Source organism: Trachurus japonicus, chromosome 15, assembly GCF_045865225.1.
Source record: "Trachurus japonicus isolate A0001 chromosome 15, Traja_1.0".
In the NCBI taxonomy this organism is placed as follows: Eukaryota; Metazoa; Chordata; class Actinopteri; order Carangiformes; family Carangidae; genus Trachurus; species Trachurus japonicus.
In genome coordinates, this window is record NC_140921.1 from 9,031,942 (window position 1) to 9,048,933 (window position 16,992).

A 16,992-nucleotide genomic window follows, 5' to 3' on the forward strand; every position below is an offset into this window, starting at 1 on the left:
CACCTGTGGCACCTGCTCTATGTGTGTGCGTCTGTGTGTGTGTGTGTGTGTGTGTGTGTGTGCGTGTGTGTGTGTGTGTGTGTGGTACATGTCCAGCTGCATATGTGGTGAGCAGGTGGAGGCACAGCGCTGACCGTGTGAGATGTGTGTGTGTGTGTGTGTGTGTGGTAGATAGTTTGGTTTTAAAATAATGAACATTTAAATGCACATGTGCCCAGAAATGATGATGAAATGATGTTTGTGTCCTTAAATCAGCCTAAACCGCCATGAAACATCTGGAATATTTAAAGGACAATTCCGGGCAAATTCAACTCGGGGCTGTATTTTCCTAACATTTTAGGTCTAAAAGAAGGAATCTGAAGATTTTCAGTTTAATTGCTCCTGTTTTGTGGTAGTTGTGTCTGTCCCCGCATCGTTTGAGTAGCCATCTGACGCTGTCTGTGGAAAAAAAATTGCGGCTTTGAGGGATGTAAACAGCCTAAGCAGCGGAACTTCCATCTGCTCCCATTCATCGCTGCCGTGGCGATGCGGGGACAGACACAACTACTGCAAAACAGGAGCAATTAAACTGAAAATCTTCAGATTCCTTCCTTTAGACCTAAAATGTTAGGAAAATACAGCCCTGAGTTGAATTTGCCCAGAATTGTCCTTTAAGTCATAATTTCACTTAATGCAAGTGTAAAAAAAACAACACACAAAAACGCAGGAGGCAGTGGTTACCGCAGTAACAGACTGTTATGATTATGCAACAGCACTAATTAGCATCAACGGCACCAAAGTAACCAACAGCAGAGTCAAATATGTCTTAAGCTAATTATAATGCACTGGGTGAGAGTGGAGAGAGTGTGTGTGTCTAACTCACCGTCAGTGATGGTGTGCGCTGGCAGCCGTCCCACTAATATGTGGTCTAAACACACTTGTTCAAGTTGAGGTCCATTTAGGGTCAGGGTCACCAGTACTCCACTGCTCAGTATCAGCTGCAGGGCAAATAAAAAACAAAGATCTGAAAAAGAACATGTTGGATCACCATGCTTCTACAGTTTGGTCCTGTTTTAATCAGGGATGCAAACGGGTCAGGACCAAAAAAGAGAGGAATTGTCTGGCGGGGGGGGGCTCACCATTAACAATATCACAGAAAAGTCAGTTTCCAGTAGTTCAACCCCAACCAAGTATTGAGTGCATATAGATGGACAGTTTTCAGAAGGCCAACATTTCTATATTAAAAATGCTTTAAAAAAATAAAAACCATTGCAATATTTCAATTTTGGAGATACTGATTTTTAGGTCTTCACTGAATGTTAGTCATAATTATTATTATATTATATATTATTAAATAAACTGAAGAAATAAAGACATGGGATTTAACATCCCATTCAGTGTGTAATGGACATATAGGCCTATATAATGTGTTAGTTTCACTTTTTGAATTGAACACATTCTACATCACGGAGGCGACGTCTTTCCACTCAGGGCTTCCTTCACCTCTGAAACGGGGCAGAGCTCCGTGGAAACACCTGCCTGACACAACAACGTAGGGAACTGTGCATGTCCGCGGCGCACAGCTCCACGGACATGCACCGGGGGAAAAAACGGCGGCGCCGCTTTGGGTAACGTGCGTGCATGTCGCGCGTCTACATTGGAGGTCGGCTGTTATCAGTATAATCAGAGACCATGAATGAGTTCGCCTCACGTGATTGTCACTGTCAGCCTGTTAGAAAAACATTTTACTGACCCGAGCTGAGACGCTGAGACGCTGAGACCCCCCCCCCCTCAAAACAAAAACTCTTCGGATCTGAACGATTCACACAAGTCACCTAATTGGTCATGAAAAAAGCGAGTTTCGCTTTTCGGCGCGCTGTTTGCATCCCTGTGTGATGTTCAGGGACAGTCAGGACAGTCTGAGGACAGACAGCTCTGAGGTTGAAGTTTATATTAATGCACCATGACACTGTGGCAGGTCTCTGTACTAGGGATGTGAATCTTTGGGTGGCTCACAATTCGATTCGATTCCGACTTTTAGGGTCACGATTCGATTCAAAATCGATTTTTCGATTCAACCGATTCTTGATTTTCTTTTTGCGATTTTTAGTTTGCTTTATTAACACCAGACCATGTGAAAACGTTGAATGATGATGATGTCTACAGACTATTATATCAGAAGCCATATTTCCCCCCAAAAAATGCACATCACATGTTTCAGATTCATTCAGCAGCAATATATTTGAACCATTTTAAAGTAAACTGCTACATGAAGCTGATTTTATAGGCTACTCTCTTTTCAAAAGCCTGGACTGAAGGATGTGAATATTTGGGTGTCTCTTCGATTCAAAATCAGTAATTTTCAATATGTATCTATCATCTTTCAACACAACATTTCCCATAATGACGCCAATATATAATAATGTACAAGACTTGGAGACACCATAACCCAAAATTCTGCCTATAACTGAATGAACATCTTCCCAAAATTTTGCGATCTTAGGACAGAGCCAGAACAAATGTGAATGGTTCACAGCTTCTCTACACTGAGGTGCTTTTGTGATATTGTGCTACATAAATCAAATTGATTGATAGACTTTTAAACAGCGTTTTAAAAAGGTTCTCAGGTCTGACTTGTGTCGCTGTTTCATGACCTCCAGAGTTTTGTTCAGGAAAATGAGCTTGTTTTGGCAAAAGATGGTTTTTAAAACATATCAAACATTAGACACATCCAAAAAAGGACTGGTTTTTTATTTGGCTGAGCAACGACAGAATTAACCTTCAAGGATCAAAAAGAGCCACATTATAATTAAGTTGACATTGTTTTAGGTGTTTCCTATTAAGTTTGAAAATTTTGGTTGGCCTGGTTTTGGGCAGACCGGGGGACGAACATTCAGCTCCTGCCACAACCTGAAAAGTGTGTGTATGTGTGTTTGTGTGTGTGTTTTGTGTGCGTACAGAAGGTGGTGGGCTGAGGAGGGTGTGTACCTGGCAGCAGCGCTTGTTTCTCCATCTGGTGTGAACACAGGTGTTGGTCTGCAACAGTTCCTGAATGAGCACGGTGGATAAACAGAGAGAAAGACGATGAGAGAGAGAAACAGAACAAACAGAGGTGTAGCGGAGTGAGTCCAACCACCCAAACACAACGACGACAACGACACAACTCACAACACAAAACCACATAAAACTGGCTTTAAACATGTAAGTCTAGCTGGAATAAACCTATATTTAACATTTGGGAACACAGCAGAATAAAAATACATCGACTTTTTTTAGGAATTAGGAATTTATATATTTAAAACAGGGACAATGCACAAAAACATTAATCTTGTAAGACAAGAGAAGATGCCTTGAGCCAGGTTGTAGCAACATTTGCTAATTTCCACCTGTAGTTCCTGGGCAGGTAAGAGACAGACAGAATACAATAGTGATATGATCTGATATAATAATATTTTAAAAATAGACAGAGTAAACTAGCAAAAGCAGGGAACAAGAGCACCAAATCATGAAATGTAGCCTAGAGTTTAGATGAACAGCACATACTCTCTCTTATTCTCATCACACATTCAAACACAAGCACACACAGAGACAACAGTCCAACTATCTCCATCCCCATCCTCATCCTCATCTACTGTAATAACCACACTCATGCTAACCAGCAGTGTTGGGCAAGTTACATCCAACATATAATACATTACATATTATTAGTTACTGACATTTTAAAATAATTAGTTACATCACAATATTACTGTCTATTACTACTTTTGCATTACTTTTGAGTTACTTTCGCCAAAATAACCACAGAAATATGACTATAAAGTCTGGTTTATTGCAGCTGATAATACAGTATATTCAGTGGAGGGTGGTGTAGCAGGCCTCTGAAGCTACTAAAGCTACGTTTTGCGGGTAATCTACTAAGAGTAAATGCCTTCAGTAAATAACAGCACGTGCAAACCGCAGGGTTGACAGTTTTGCACGTTGTAATCGTGTCCACCATGGAGAGTGTGGAAGGAGAGCTGGATGACTGCAAACGCAGAATGAAATCTGATCCGATGAATTAATTAAAAAGAGCAAATAAACATCTTGTTGATCTACGGTAAAGAAAAAACGTGGGAGAATATCTGAGACTTAGATTGTAACGGGTAAAATATTACCGAATTTTTTTTTGTAATGCGTTATATTACCGCGTTACAGCAAATAGTAATACATTACTGTAATTGCGTTACTTTTGTAATGCGTTACTCCCAACATTGATAATCAGACACATTTACAAAGACACTCACATGTAACTCAACAATGTGTGCAAGCTTGCTTACTAAGTGACCAGCGCTTTGACTCGACTAAAGTTATGACATTTTGTGCAACAATTCTGTGATTTTCCGTCTTTTCATGTCGCTGATTCCTGCATTAATTATGTTGGTGGTGGTACACGGAGCTGGACACTTGCCGCCACAGGTGGCCACTGCAGCAGTTCCTGCTCACGGAGGGAGGGAGGGAGGGAGGGAGGGAGGGGTGGGAGAGAGTTGAAAGAGGATGCAGGTAAGGGTACCGCTTGTGTGTGTGCATGTGTGTGTGTGTGTGTGTGTGCACGGTCAGTCATTCCTGCCACATTCCAAACCCAGCTGGGGTGATTGGATGGGAGGAGAGAGGGACGGAGAGGGAGGAGGAGGGTGGGTAGTGGAGGTGAGCCGGGGTGTTTCTAGTTTCAGACAATGGTTACGGGTGAGAGGAGGAGGGAGGTGGATGGGTGGAGAGAGAGAGAGAGAGAGAGGGAGGAGGGGGGAGGGAGGGAGGAGGGGTGTGAGTGTAACAGCCACAGACAGGTTCCAGCAAACAAAGCTAGGTCTGTACTGCCACAAGTACAGAGGGGAAGAAGAGAGGGGGGAGGACAGGGCGGAGGAAGAGGGGGATGAATGAAATGAAGGGAGAGGAAAGGAAGGAGGAGGAGGAGGAGGAGGAAGAGAAGGAGGGAGGAAGAAGAAGAGGAGGGATGAGGGGGCAGCCTGCAGCCCCCTGATCCCCTCAAATATCCCCCTCGATGACAGAGCTCGGCCAAAAGAGAGGTGATGAGAGAGGAGAGGGAGAGAGGGAGAGCGGAGAACAAACGGGAACGACAGGGAGAGTGAAGGGAGAGGGAGAAAAGAGAGAGAATGCCCCTATTTGTTAATCAATCGGCCGTTTCGGAAAGGGAAAACTCCCAAAATCCCCAGAGGGAGGAAGACGATGGGGAGGGGGCGAGTTGGACTGAGTAGTAGGCGGTTACCTCAAACTCCTTCAGCGAATCACGAAGCTTCTCCGGTCGGCGGTTCCTGGGGGTCCACGAATAGCCTCGAGCTATGGAGGCAAAACATTCAGAAGAACCTAGAGGATCATGTGACTTGAACTTTTTTTTTAAAACATGGGCACAGAAGAAATGTTTTGTTTGTTTTAGTTTTTTTTTTTTTTAAAGAAGGTACTCATGGGAATCCAGAAGAGCGGAAAAAGAGAGAAAGAGGAGTTGAACTTTATATCTGGGTTGAGATCTTAGTAAGAAGAGGGCGAATAAAGGGTGGTGACAAGGCGGTCAGGTGGGCCGAGGAGATGCAGGCGTCCCTGAACGCAACACTGAATGTACGACGCAGAACTATAACTGCAGAAACAATCCTAATAAGAGTCCTATAATAAGTATTGAAACAGTGACTTAATTCAGAAACTGATGATCCTTATTTATCTACTGTATGGTGGTGTCTCATCTTGGTTATCACATCGTTGGCTCTCAATTCTTGTGGTGTTCTTACAAATTTTAGTATGTATTGGGTGCAGTAGTGCAGTAGTCTTACTTATCTACTTGTTGGTGCTGTCTATTGTCTCATGCTTTATGTTGCAATGTCATCCTACGATTAGTTGTCATGTGCTTGTACTGTGACGTGGTTTTGTCTTGTACTGTGTTTCTCCTTTTTTGTGGGTTAGGGTTAGGGTTAGGGCACAGTTCATCTTGCACTATTGCCCACAACGAATTTCCCCCAGGGGACAATAAAGTATGTCTTATCTTATATTATCTTATCTTATTATAAATTAAATGATCAAGTCGATGGAAAAGTGCAACACAACATAAATTTCAATGGCGAGAACCAGATCATTCACAACAAACAACAAAACATATTGTTTCCTTGAACATAACAAGTCAAACTGATATTTAGCAAAAGATGCTAATTCTGTTTTTGAGCCATAAACCCTGAGAGAAGTCACTACATCGATGAGGAACCCTCTTATTTACTCTTTTAACAAACAATAATAATCAAAACTGAACATATTTCTATAGCAATGGTGAGCTGTTATCTACTTCCTGTGAATAAAGCTTTGCTTCAACCAGGAAGTTGCACAATAACTTAAATCTAAAAAGATAAAATCATATGAAAAGGCTTTGCTTTAAAAGAAAAAAATACTACAAATGTGCATATTTGGGATTCATAAACTACATCGATGAGGTAACAAGCTTTACATTTGCGTCCCCAGAGCAGAGACGGCGTTAAGCCTGCTGCTCTCAGACTGACTGATGCAGCTGCACCTAAGGAGAGAAAATATTCCACTGAAAGCAAAATGTCCCTTCAAAACACTACGCAGTCCTCGAAGGAGAAGCAAATATTTAATCGTGAGGACTTTTGGCGCTCTTGAGTTATCTCCCAAATGCAACCTCACAGTTAGCAGCACATATCTCAACACGTACCACGCCGCCGAGGCGAGGCCCCTTCATTTTAATTTCCCAGCCCTCCCTTTTTTCTTTTTTTTTCTTTCCCCCCTCTCTCTCTCTCCATCTCTAGTGGTTAAACACAAGGAGGGAAGGGATGCGGGAGAAAGAAAGCAAAAAACAGCTAATTGAATATGTGCATCTGCTTCTGCCACACGCATGTACATGAAGTTCAGTGGGACGAGAAAAAGCGAAGGAGAAGAGGAAGAAGAAGAAGAAGAGGAAAAAGAGGAAGAGGAGGCACTGCTGTTTTCAATACGGTGCAATCTCCTTCCTGTCTGTTTATTTTTACAGCCTCTCTTTTCATCTTCACTGAAACGAACCATTAAGGAGTGTGGTTCTCTATTAAGGATGAGTGGGAAGAGGAGGTAAATAGATGAATGCAAATGAGGGTGGGGAGGGTGAGGGGGGGCGGGGGGGTCAGGGGAGAGGGGAGGGAGGGGAGGGCAGGGGGATGAGTGTTCGTCTCCTGATAAGGGTGTTTGTATTCCACTACTGGGTGAAAAGCAGGGAGAGGGAGAGAGGGAGAGAGGGAGAGAATAGAGGAAGTAGGAAAGTGGACTGAGTAGGACGGTGATTTCTGGAAAGATGGTCATCCACTAGTGGGACGACACACACACACACACACACACTTAGAGAGACACACACACACACACACACACACACACGGGTGGATATGAAGAATAGGAGTGTCTCACTGTGTCGATGTCTCTGTTGGAAACAACTCACCTTCACTGAACTGGAGTTTCTCTGTGTAGTAGTGACGCTCTGAGGAAACGGCGACTGTGGGAATAAATAAATAAATAAATAAAGAGAAAGAGAGAGAGAGAGCCACATGAAGCGGTTTGATTATACAACATGTGACAAGAGCTTTTGGTTGGTGTGAGGAGGATTAATGACTCCGGTCTGTATATGATGGAGATAAAGAGGAAGCAGAATAAAACAAACTAAGCTGGAGCTCAAGCCTTTAGCTCCAATACGGTGGGGAAGGGGAGGAGAGGGGAGTGGAGGGGAAGGGGGGGGGCTGCACTGGATAAAAGTGTAACCCAGAACAGTGCCTCGTGGCCCGGTCACTGTGAGCAAGAAAGTGGCCGGTCTGGTGGCGAGGCCTCTCCCTCCCTCTCTGGCAGGCAGGAACACCTCCAGGATTAGTAGTATTAATCAGATAAGGTGGGGTGAGGGTGAGGGTGAGGGGGTGAGGGGAGGGGGGCAGACAGGACCAGACATGGGCACCTGCTCTGGGGCTGGGTGTGGGTGGGTGGGTGGGTGGGTGGGGTTGGCAGCAGGGGTACCCCCGGAGCCGCTCCAATGAGCCGAGGTCTCCCTCTAGTGGCGGGAGAGGAGGAGGAGGAGGGACGGTCGGTCGGTTGTCAACGTTGACACCAGTTTATTAAAACCAGGACCTTTAATGAGTCATGACGCTGTCGACGGAAACATTTCCTCCAGCTTAAAAGGCCCTGCAGGCATCATTTATGAATGAACTTCTTACTATGAGTGAGGCGTTCTTTAACGATTACACTGTGTAACGTCAATATGGGTTATTTGTTAAGTCGGGGCTGTTGAAGCTCAGAGAGTTGACTGAATTGATTGTATACGAAGCAAAAAAAATTTGACTTTTACCTGCAAATTTGCAGAAGTATTTTGTTTTAGTTCCAGAAGATATCAGTCACAGAAGGGAATTTAATTTCAAATATCAAATGGTGAAGACCAAGTTAAAGCAAATGTGTATTTCTGTGGTAGGTGTTAAGCAGTTGAAGAGAAAAGTTGTAGAGGGTATATAAAAAAAAGATGGGAAATTTATATAGAAACATGTTGTGATGGAAGGAATTGGTTGCTGTTTATTTTTCTACTTTTTCCTTGTACATTGTTGGCTGTAAACTGGCATTTCATTTGATGTAAGTGTTCTGTTGTTTTAAGAAAGGAGCAGGTATTATAAGTTTTCTTCATCCTTCCCAATCCTACTGTAGGACTGGAACGAATAATAGTATGAAAATGAAATGAAATATTCAGCTCGTTTGGTCACTAATATAGAGAAATTTGGATTTCCATCCAGGTTTTCAGGATATTTTGCATAAAAAGAGTCAAAACATTGAGGCGACATATTGTTACAGTACCTCCTCCGTGTTATGTTGTTTTAAGTACTGGACTGATGTGCACTCAAATTGTTGTCAAACATGCTTTGACAGTATTGCTTGAATATTACTAACTTTTCATTATTGTTATATTTCTGTATATGTTTAAACTGTGTTCAATAAACTAAACTAAACTAAACTTGGTGGAGGGGTGCGACGTGGATCAGGGAGGAAGCCATGAAGTTCTGGTGCACATCTGTTTAAAAGAGCGAATCTAAGAAGTTAAATCTCTTTATTTAACACTGCCAGATATTGATGGAGTTGAGATTTATGTGTATGAAGTGCACTTTTCTCTCACATTTTGGCTGAGCACACACACCGACTTCTTCAAGTTGCCACAGCGGGCCTATAAAATATCAAACAAACTGATGCTAACCTGATCTAATGTAATCTACTATATATATGTGCAGTCGAATCATGACCTGAGCTATCGTTACACCGCTGTGTGAAAATGTTGTGATACTTTTGGACGGTGATTCTGCTCCGTTTCACCCCCCACCCTCCCCCACTCCCCCCCGCTCTCCTCCCTCCACTCTGATATCAAGCCACACTTTAGTAATCCTCCAAATGAAAGGATTTGGAGAGAGAGCATCGTCTCCCCACTGAACATTGGAATGAAAGAGAAGGCAGCTTCTCAGATGAGAGGAGGGAGAGAACCCCATGATGAGAGAGAGAGAGAGAGAGATGAAGAGACAGAGAGAGACATGTGGTACACAAAATGAGAAAGTGTAAAATATACATGGCGAGAGGAAAAAACTGAGACAAAGAGGAGAAAATAAAAGGAAAGAAAGGTGGAAATACTGTATATGAGACAAGCACCTAAGGAGAGACAGGTTTATGGACTGTGGTCAGTATATCATCATCATAAGTATGTTTCCTTCCATCTTGCTTGATGCACAGCTGTTTAAACTGGACATATGAAAAGACTTGGAGATAAAACAAGGATAAAAGGTAACAAAGTGCAACAGAAACGTAGATGAAGGATCAGACTTCAACGTCCACCAAAGAAACAAAAAGTAGGAGAGGATGAAATCATCAGATGTGAGCAGGGACATTAAGAAACTATAATGTTTGTAACAGAGTAATGACGTTTCCACATTTCCATCACGTTTTTCTACAGTTTGAAGTGAAAATACTGTAGGTGAGTCTGCTCTATGCTAAATTATAAAGCTGTGTCTAGTGATAGTGTAGATGAATATGCATTACTTACTTTATGCATTTGTAACAAAGCTTAAAGCTGCATTCAAGACAACTCGCAACTTGGAAAAAATGAGCTCTGAGCTGTGAAAAATAAATTGAACGGTGTCAAACTCGGACATTACAGGTCGTAAATTCGGGTATCATCTCAGAGCTCCGATTGTCCAACTTGATGTCAGTGACAGCAACGAAATACGACTTCTTTGTTATTTCCGAATCGTCTTGAACGCAGCGTAAGTCAACTTGTTTTTTAAGGTAAATCGAGATGTGTGTGTTGAAACTTTAGGGCTGTATTTACAATTTTCTTTCTTCAAAACATATTTTAAGGGATATTTTCAAATGTTAAATAACGGACAAACACGCTCAAATAATAACAGCTCTATCAGAGCAGCCGATTCAAACTACATGTTGTATCAAAGATCAATGTATCAAAATGTGCGTTAATCATGCATCAAAAAGAAACAGTCACATAAAAAGGGAATATGCATTAACGCACGCATTTCTATTATAGTGTCAAATTTGACAGTTCTGGTTCAAACCTATTCAGAAGAGTCTGACTTGTAGCTTGTAAGATGCAACATTTTTATACAATAAAAACGACTGCACACGCACAAAAAGGGGGAGGGGAGAAAAAAAAAGGCCAAGGATGAGAGAGCCCATCCCTGCTGCTGCCGGGACTGTGGTGGAGCGATTTGAGCACTTCCTGATGGCGGGGAAGCCTCCTGGCCTGAGGCAATATGAGGCTGCTGGACTACATGGGGCCTCTTGCTATGTGATCTGGGAGAAAGTCAACAGTTTAGTTTTCCTATCGCTGTGTGGCAGGACCCCGGGTCAACAGGAACACTGGGAGTGAAAGAGATAGAACCACAGAGGCCTAATAACCTGGGTGCATGTGTGTGTGTGTGTGTGTGTGTGTGTGTGTGTGTGTGTGTGTGTGTGTGTGTGTGTGTGGTATGCGCATGTGGATATAGAGGTTTTAAGGGTGTAAATCCTACATACTAATATAGCGCCTGTGTGGACAAGTTTATGTGTAGTTAAAGGGTGTAAAACAGCGAAAATACGCAGGACCAATAATCTGTGTGTGTGTGTGTGAGGGCAGCAGGCGGCAGAAAGCCCTTCTTCATATATACGGAAATCCCATACATACCAAAAACAAGACAAATGCAACTTATCTTAAACACAAACAGACATCCAATATAAACACTATTTACCTGGCTCTCCTTTATCGTAGTACTGATAGGTGCCAATATCTGTATCTGTGGGGGGGTGAGTGAGGAGGGGGAGAAAGAGAGAGAGAAAGAGAGAGAGAGAGAGAGATAGAGAGAGATGAACATCTTGCTGTCAGGGAAAAGCAGAAGACAGATCAGCAATTTCGCACCATGGGATAAACAATCGCTATCAGCCAGTGGCCTGTCCCGTCTGCCAGCGCCACAGTTTAGATAAGACTCTGTGAGGGAGGGGGAGGAGGAGGAGGAGGAAGGCAGAGGCAGTGGGGTGGGGGTGGGGGTGTGGGGGTCCGAGCCAGCATGGTGGGGGGGCAGAGGGGTATTAATAAAGACAGGAGTGCGCTTTAACCCACGCCACCTGAGGGACACACTCTGTGAATTACACACATGCAGCATATACATTTAAAAGTAGAGACACACAAACATACATACAGCCACAGAGAAAATACATATGTCCGACACACACACACACACACACACACACACACATACATACACACACAAATGCTGATAAATATACACACATATACACATACACACACACACAAACTGCTGAGCTGAGCCTTTTTTGTCAGTGTTATTCCTGCAGGCCCCAAAACCATAAGCAGCCAGACTCGGATTCGCACAACACATCGTTTCTTTATCGCTCCACTACTGTTGCTGCTGCCGCTGCTGCTCCTGAGGCCAGGTCACACTAATACAACCAGAGAGCTGATGGATGGCAGACACACACACACACATACACACACACCAACACACAGACCCACACAACCTGGATATGGATGCAACTCAGCTCTGTGAGTTTCTAGTGTTTGCTAATAGAGTTTTTCCAAGTGTTAAACAAAGCAACCGGCACCAAATATTCACATTAAATCATCTGTAGCAATATTTTTTTGTTGTTTACACCGATTCAAATTACTAATTTAAAGATCGACATGCTCTGCAACACTTTAAAGGAGAACTCTGGTCATTTTCTAAGTAACGCTCTACAGCTCTAGGTCCCCGAGTGCAACCATAGGAAAAAATCCGAGAAATATATGTGCAGCCCGGACCTAGCTCTCCTCCTGCTAGCTGCGCTACACTGCAGTTAAACAGCTAAGTAATGGGGGCAGTTCTTCTAACTGTGACTTTGGCCTAAAGCTCAAGATATCACTACATATGCTTTGCAACATCCACCAGTTCCTTACCACACAACACTGAGTGTGCATAACATGCAAGACATGTGAAATTGTTGATCACACCAGAGCTAAAAGAAGTGGGAATATTATATATTTATGGCATGCAATATTTTTGTTCTGCTCTGATGCCACTTGTATCCATAGTGGTTATATTTGTGTGGATTTTCCATTGACAATCAGCCCATAAACATTCCTCTATCGACAATAACAGCACTTCCTGGTGGGTTAAAACTGATCCTAATACACATCTAAACTCTGGTCCTTCTGTTGGTGAAGTAAGGGGCGAATCAGACAGATTCACTTTGGAGGATTTTGTCCAATGTTTCGCCAAAACGGGTTCACAAAAGAGTCCAAAGATTAAACTAGAGTGGTAGTAGCAGTAGAGCACACAGCTCTGCCAAAGCCAAAGTGTACGAATAGATCTCAACAAAATATATCTGACATTTAACATCAGGATCCAAACATTATTCCTGAAGAAAAGTGTTGAAAACCAAAACTTTAATGCGTTCCTTCCCGACCCTCTAACAAGTGTGGTTTTTTATCTTCATAACCCTGCTGACAAACTAAAGAACAAACTAAAAGACAGACCATAACACGCTTGGTGGAGGTAATAAACCGCTGAACATCAAAGCCAAGACAAACAGGTGGAGTCTGGATCTTCATTTAAAGTCTGTGTCAGTGTAATGAATGAAGAGCTCTTCTCTCTCCTGCAGTGATTTCTGATGAGTTCTCCAACAACAGCTGCATCTGTGACCACGTTCACACAAACCATACATAGAAACCTGCATTATACAGTACATGCCAGTAAAGTTACTGCTTTTATGAATCTATATTTTTGTTTTTGTAGGTTTTTTTGTTGTTATTTTTTTCTTTTTTGAGGCGGATGTATACGGTGTAAAGAAGGTGGTGATAGGGAGCGTCACACCTCAGCGACCAGGCCTCTTCCCCTCAGATGTATCCATCCACATTTTTCCAAGATAGCGGCACAAGACACACACAGCAGGAAAAAACAAACAAATAAGGATATGTCACCATCACCTAGGATATACACCCTGCCGTACCTGTGTGTGTGTGTACACATAAAACACACACATACGCACACACACACACACAACAGTCAGCCTCCGAGAGACACTATCTTCGTCTAAAGCTCAGCAGACTGTGAAAGACAAGACAGAATGGAAGGGAGGAGAAAACAAGAAAATGGAGAAACAGAGCATTTCCGTCTGACAGAGGAGATGGACTGATAGGTGGAGAGCAAGAAAACACCGAACAACTGGCAGAAAAGTCAAACTTAGACACCGCTCACTTGGGCCGACAAGGACGCTTTGGGGTCAGCGATTATGAGAAATATCACTGAGTTCACGATACCGATGAGCAGCACAATGCAAAAAGACTGAGGAACTTTACAGTAGATGTTTAGATCCGATCAATGAGGTGTCTGATTGGTCACGATTGGTCCTAAAACAGATGATCAAGCCCTCGCAGACTCCTCATCTCTACATCATGGAGCCATGGAGTCATGGAGGGAGACTACAGCAGGTTCTCTGAGATGATTGGCTTCAACTTTTGCACATGATGTGAAGTGCGGTATATTCATAATCCATTCAGTCAATTTTCACACCTATAAGCAATTTAAAGGGATAGTTCAGCTTTTTTGAAGCAGGGTTGTATGAGGTACAAATGGCCACTAAGTATAATATCTGCAGTAGAAAGGTCGAAAGGAAAATATGCAAATTAATCGTCCCCCATTCACACCAGTGTACAGTACTGCCTGTTAGGGTTGGGACGATAAGCTTTTCTCCTGATACAACTCTTTCAAGATTCTTGGGTGCCGATTTGATTTAAATGGGGATTCTTCTATATTTGCCAATTTTTGTGATTTTTAGTTTGCTTTTTTAACACCAGACCATGTGAAAAAGTTGAATGATGATGTCTACAGACTATATCAGGAACCATATTTGCCCTCAAAAAAAAAAGCACATCACATGTGAGTCAGTTTTTTAGATTTATTCAGCAGCAATATATTTGAACCATTTTAAACTGCTACATTTATCTGAATATAATAGCCTACTCTCTTTTCAAAAGCCTGGACTGTAGGGATGTGAATCTTTGGGTGTCTCGATTCCATCTAAAATCAATTATCATATGCACATACTGTACACATGGATGTGCATCACCTGTAACAACGGCGCTGCATCTCCACAGACGAGCTGTCAGAGTTCCTCTCTCTTCAGTCTGGTGTTTTATACTTTTACTAGATATTATACTTAGTGGCTATTTGTAACTCATACAGCCCCACTTCAAAAAAGTTGAACTATCCCTTTAAAGTTGCCAAACAACCTGATGTGCATGTCTTTGGGCTGTGGGAGGAAGCTGCAGACAGAAGCTGCAGACAGAAAAGATGACAGTCGGTGCTGACCACTGCTGCTGACCAGAAACTGATCACCGAGCCTCCAGGAAGTTCTCGTCAAATATGAATGACACCTCAGTCTTTATGAATTCCTGTTAACATGGGTTTGGTGGGGGGTCGGGGGGGGGTGATACTGCTTATATGAGAAAGGTGAAGCCTTTTGTGACTCCAGATGGAGCCGCAAGAAATCTGAGAAGCCGCCTGAAGTAATGTCACATGAGTCAGCTCAGGTTTGGACTCAGGAAGTTTGACAATAAAACTAATCTGAGTGCACGTTTAGAAAGAAGTGAGTCGACCTCAAGACGCCTCGTCTTTGCTGAAGGCTTGAGGCCACATGAGTCTACATGCATGATGCGTAACACAAACACAGTTACTCTCTGGTCCTGCTGCACTTTTTATGACCTTTTTGCCACTAGAACAATGAGCCAACTGATTTTGTGAGTTTGTTTTGTTTTACGACTCTTTGTAAAGCCCAGTGCTTCTGTTTATGTAGCAGCGTCTAAGTCTGTCAGCAACTTGAGATAACCTTCAGTGAGGAAGTGAATAAAAACCAGTGGTTAAAGGAGAATTCCAGTCATTTTCTAAGTAACGCTCTACAGCTCTATACGAACGAGTATTAGGGCCAGCCAAGGTCCCAGAGTGCGTCCATAGGAACAAATTAGAGAAAAATATGTGCAGACCGGACCTAGCTCTCCTCCTGCTAGCTGCGCTACACTGCAGTTAAACAGCGAAGTAATGGGGGCAGAACTTCTACAGTAACTGCGACTTTGGCCTCTACAGTATATAATGCTCAAAATATCACTACACATGCTTTGCAACATCCACCAGTTCCATACCACACAACACTGAGTGTGTATAACTCTGTTAATATGAGAGAGCAGTGTTAACGTGTGTTTTTATCACATACCTCTGTCTATTCTAGCTTCCTGGGTAGACCTTACTAGTCGACTGTCGAGTTTGGGACTGTTTCCATATCCACTAAGACAAAAACCTGAGGAAATCATGGATTTAGGAGGAAAAAGATGATTTTGGATGGGACAAAAAAGCATTCATATTCATATTGATGCATTTTTTCCCATCCCAAATCTTTTTTTTCCCTTCTAAATCCATGTTCTAAATCCATGTGCACATATTTTTCTCAGATTTTTTCCTATGGTTGCACTTGGGGACCTAGAGCTGTAGAGCGTTACTTAGAAAATGACCGGAATTCTCCTTTAAGAGTTTCTGGACCAGTTGTCTAAGTTGACCTGATATTGTTTAATCTTAACTATCTAAACCTGGGAACATGCAGTTTGACAACAAATAGTTAAATCACTTCATTGACATAAAGTGTCCAGATGATTGACTGGTGTCTTGACTCAACTGTGGTCATGATAAACATTCACACGTTGACCATTATGTGGGGGGGAAATATTATGATAAATGTTGAGTACAGTGCAATGAACAACAGTGAAAAAAACAATGATTTAAAGAAAGCAAAGAGAAAGTGGAAACAGACAGGGTGAGAATTGGTGTTGACTGAGAGTCAGATTGTTAAAGTCGATATAGCGAGGTGGGGGAAAAAGGTGTGAAAACAAAGTGAGTGATGACAGAGAGCCAGAGCAAGACGGAGTGAGAGTGAGAGGAAGAAGAGAAGGGAGAAAGGCAGAGAGCTATCTAGAGAGAGAGAGAGGTAGATTGAACATGGTGATAAGTGCTACCTTTGACTTGGAGTGAGCTCTTGGTGGACCACAAGTGCAGCTCAGCCAGGCAGAACGCCATCTGAAGGAGGAGTGTAACCCGAGTCTGCAGGGAACGGGCAAAGGGAGAGAGAAAGAAACGAATGAAAGACGGAGAAAGAGACGGAGTGGCAGACCAAACACGACCACAGATGCATATCTTGACGAGACGACATAATAGAGTGACATAAATAGGCCGAAGGGTCAAACAAAGCTTACGTGTCAACACACGTACTCAAACCTTTCAGACAGCCATGTGCGAGCAGCACGAGTTACTGATGAATACAATTTAGTTTTTATGTTCAAAGTACAAAAGAACTCTGTATTTAAGGACTCAAACATGTATGGGACAGTTGAACACAGGGAAAATAAAGTGTTGTTTAGCTCCTGCTATTTCAAAACCAATCGGTACTATAGAGCTG

The 16,992-nt window shown here is 42.7% G+C and overlaps 1 protein-coding gene across 3 annotated transcripts in view; it reads right to left on the bottom strand.

Moving 5' to 3' along the window:
- wdpcp (WD repeat containing planar cell polarity effector) overlaps window positions 1-16,992 on the bottom strand; it is a 100,213-nt gene that overhangs the window by 55,986 nt on the left and 27,235 nt on the right. For all 3 annotated transcript variants that reach the window (XM_085799436.1, XM_085799435.1, XM_085799437.1), the window contains 6 exons: window positions 16,553-16,637; window positions 11,247-11,291; window positions 7,436-7,489; window positions 5,243-5,313; window positions 2,968-3,027; window positions 863-977 (listed from right to left, as the gene is read on the bottom strand). In XM_085799436.1, coding sequence (XP_085655562.1) covers window positions 863-977; window positions 2,968-3,027; window positions 5,243-5,313; window positions 7,436-7,489; window positions 11,247-11,291; window positions 16,553-16,613 — 406 coding nt within the window. In that variant the 5' untranslated portion in view covers window positions 16,614-16,637. The remainder of the gene's footprint in view (window positions 1-862; window positions 978-2,967; window positions 3,028-5,242; window positions 5,314-7,435; window positions 7,490-11,246; window positions 11,292-16,552; window positions 16,638-16,992) is intronic.